Raw genomic sequence first — 1,560 nt, 5'->3', positions numbered from 1 at the left:
CGCTTCCGGCTTCCGGCCCCTCCCCGCGGGCAGACACCTGCGCCGTGTCCGCTTCTGGGGCCCTGCTTCCTGCTTCGCGGACGCGGCTGCTGGGACATGAGCACGCGCACTGGATGACGCTCGCACCAAACCTGTTGCGCGCGTGAGCGCGCGCACTTGACGTTCTCCCCGAATCGGCCAGGGTCTGCCATTCATCCAGTCCCCTGTTGTGTGTTGCAGGCAATGGGGTGGTCGTCCACTTACCCGGCTTGTTTGAAGAGGCAGAAAAGAATGAGAAGAAAGGTGGGTCCGGTCTCCGGGCGCTCGCCCTGGCCCGGCTCTGGGGTGGGGGCTCCCGACGGGGCCGGGCCCCACCCGCCTCCTGCCGGCCTGGCCCGCGCAGAAAGCTGGACTTTGCTCAGGACGCAGAGAGCAGGGCAGCCTAAGGCCCCAAACTGGCTGTGGGCCTCAGTGTTTGTAAGGTGCTTTCACGACACACGGGACAGGTGGCCCTGGCGGTTCACTTCCAGGAAGTCAGGGAGGATTCCTGGGACCTGGAGTTCGATGGCGCCCCCCAGCCAGGACTGGGGACCAATGGGAGGATGCAGAGAGGATGTGGTTTCCGGGGGCTGGGGAGGCAGGAGGCAGGCAGGAAGGGCTAGAGCCGGGCCGCCAGCCGGGTGCCTGGGCAATGGCACCCTGTGATGGTCCAGAGGCCACAGCCCTGACACCGGGATGGAGTCCGAGGAGGAAGCGTGTCTCCACCTCAGGGCACAAGTTCAGGGCAGGAGCCAGAAGGATCATCGAGAACTTAACCCTGGGACATGAGGGGCAGGAAGTCTCAGGACAGAGGCCCCGTGGGGAGACGAGGGGGGGCGTCCTGGATGTGGGGGGGCAGATTCCCGGGCCCTCTGCAGGGAGAGGGGCCATGAAGGGAGGTCACACCTCCGGGGACCTCTGTGGACTCTTGCCCTGGGTGGGAGCTGGGCCAGCTGCCTGTGAAGGCTGACCGCCTGCCCCGGGGCCGCAGGTCTGAAGGACTGGGAGAAGAGGCTCATCATCTCTGACCGCGCCCACCTGGGTAAGCTCCACCCACCTGTCACGTGAGCCACGCCCCCCACGCTGTGGCCTCCGCCCCTGGAGGCGGAGCCCAGATAGCTCCAAGGGGCCTCCTCCGAGGACGCCAAAGTGGGTGGTGGGTCGGGATCACCGGTCCCGGTGGCAAATGGGGAAACTGAGCCCCGAGGACTGACGGTCACACGTGAGTCTGTCCTGGGCAGAGACTAGATCCTAGTATGTCCCCTTTCAAACTGGACCACCCGTCCCGGGGGGCCTGACGTGCGAAGGCGAGGCCCCTAACCCTGTGTGTGTCTCCCGGGGAACCTGGCCTGGCCGCGCAGTGTTCGACTTTCATCAGGCGGTCGACGGGCTGCAGGAAGTGCAACGCCAAGCCCAGGAGGGGAAGAAGTGAGTATCTCCAGGGGCTTTCGGGCCTGGGGGCTCTGGGGTGAGCAGAGAGGGGACCGGGGTCCTCTGGAAGCCACCAGGACCGCTGGCGCCCCAGCCAGCCCCACCACACAC

General features: G+C 66.4%; 1 protein-coding gene across 1 annotated transcript in view; it reads left to right on the top strand.

The window, feature by feature from the left end:
• Positions 1 to 1,560, top strand: part of ADSS1 (adenylosuccinate synthase 1) — a 17,343-nt gene that overhangs the window by 8,762 nt on the left and 7,021 nt on the right. The window contains exons 3-5 of the mRNA XM_029950765.1: positions 220 to 282; positions 1,010 to 1,060; positions 1,380 to 1,446. Of these exons, the coding sequence (XP_029806625.1) occupies positions 220 to 282; positions 1,010 to 1,060; positions 1,380 to 1,446 (181 nt within the window). The remainder of the gene's footprint in view (positions 1 to 219; positions 283 to 1,009; positions 1,061 to 1,379; positions 1,447 to 1,560) is intronic.

Source organism: Suricata suricatta, chromosome 9 (assembly GCF_006229205.1).
Source record: "Suricata suricatta isolate VVHF042 chromosome 9, meerkat_22Aug2017_6uvM2_HiC, whole genome shotgun sequence".
Taxonomy (NCBI): Eukaryota; Metazoa; Chordata; class Mammalia; order Carnivora; family Herpestidae; genus Suricata; species Suricata suricatta.
This window is presented reverse-complemented; position numbering and strand designations above follow the sequence as displayed.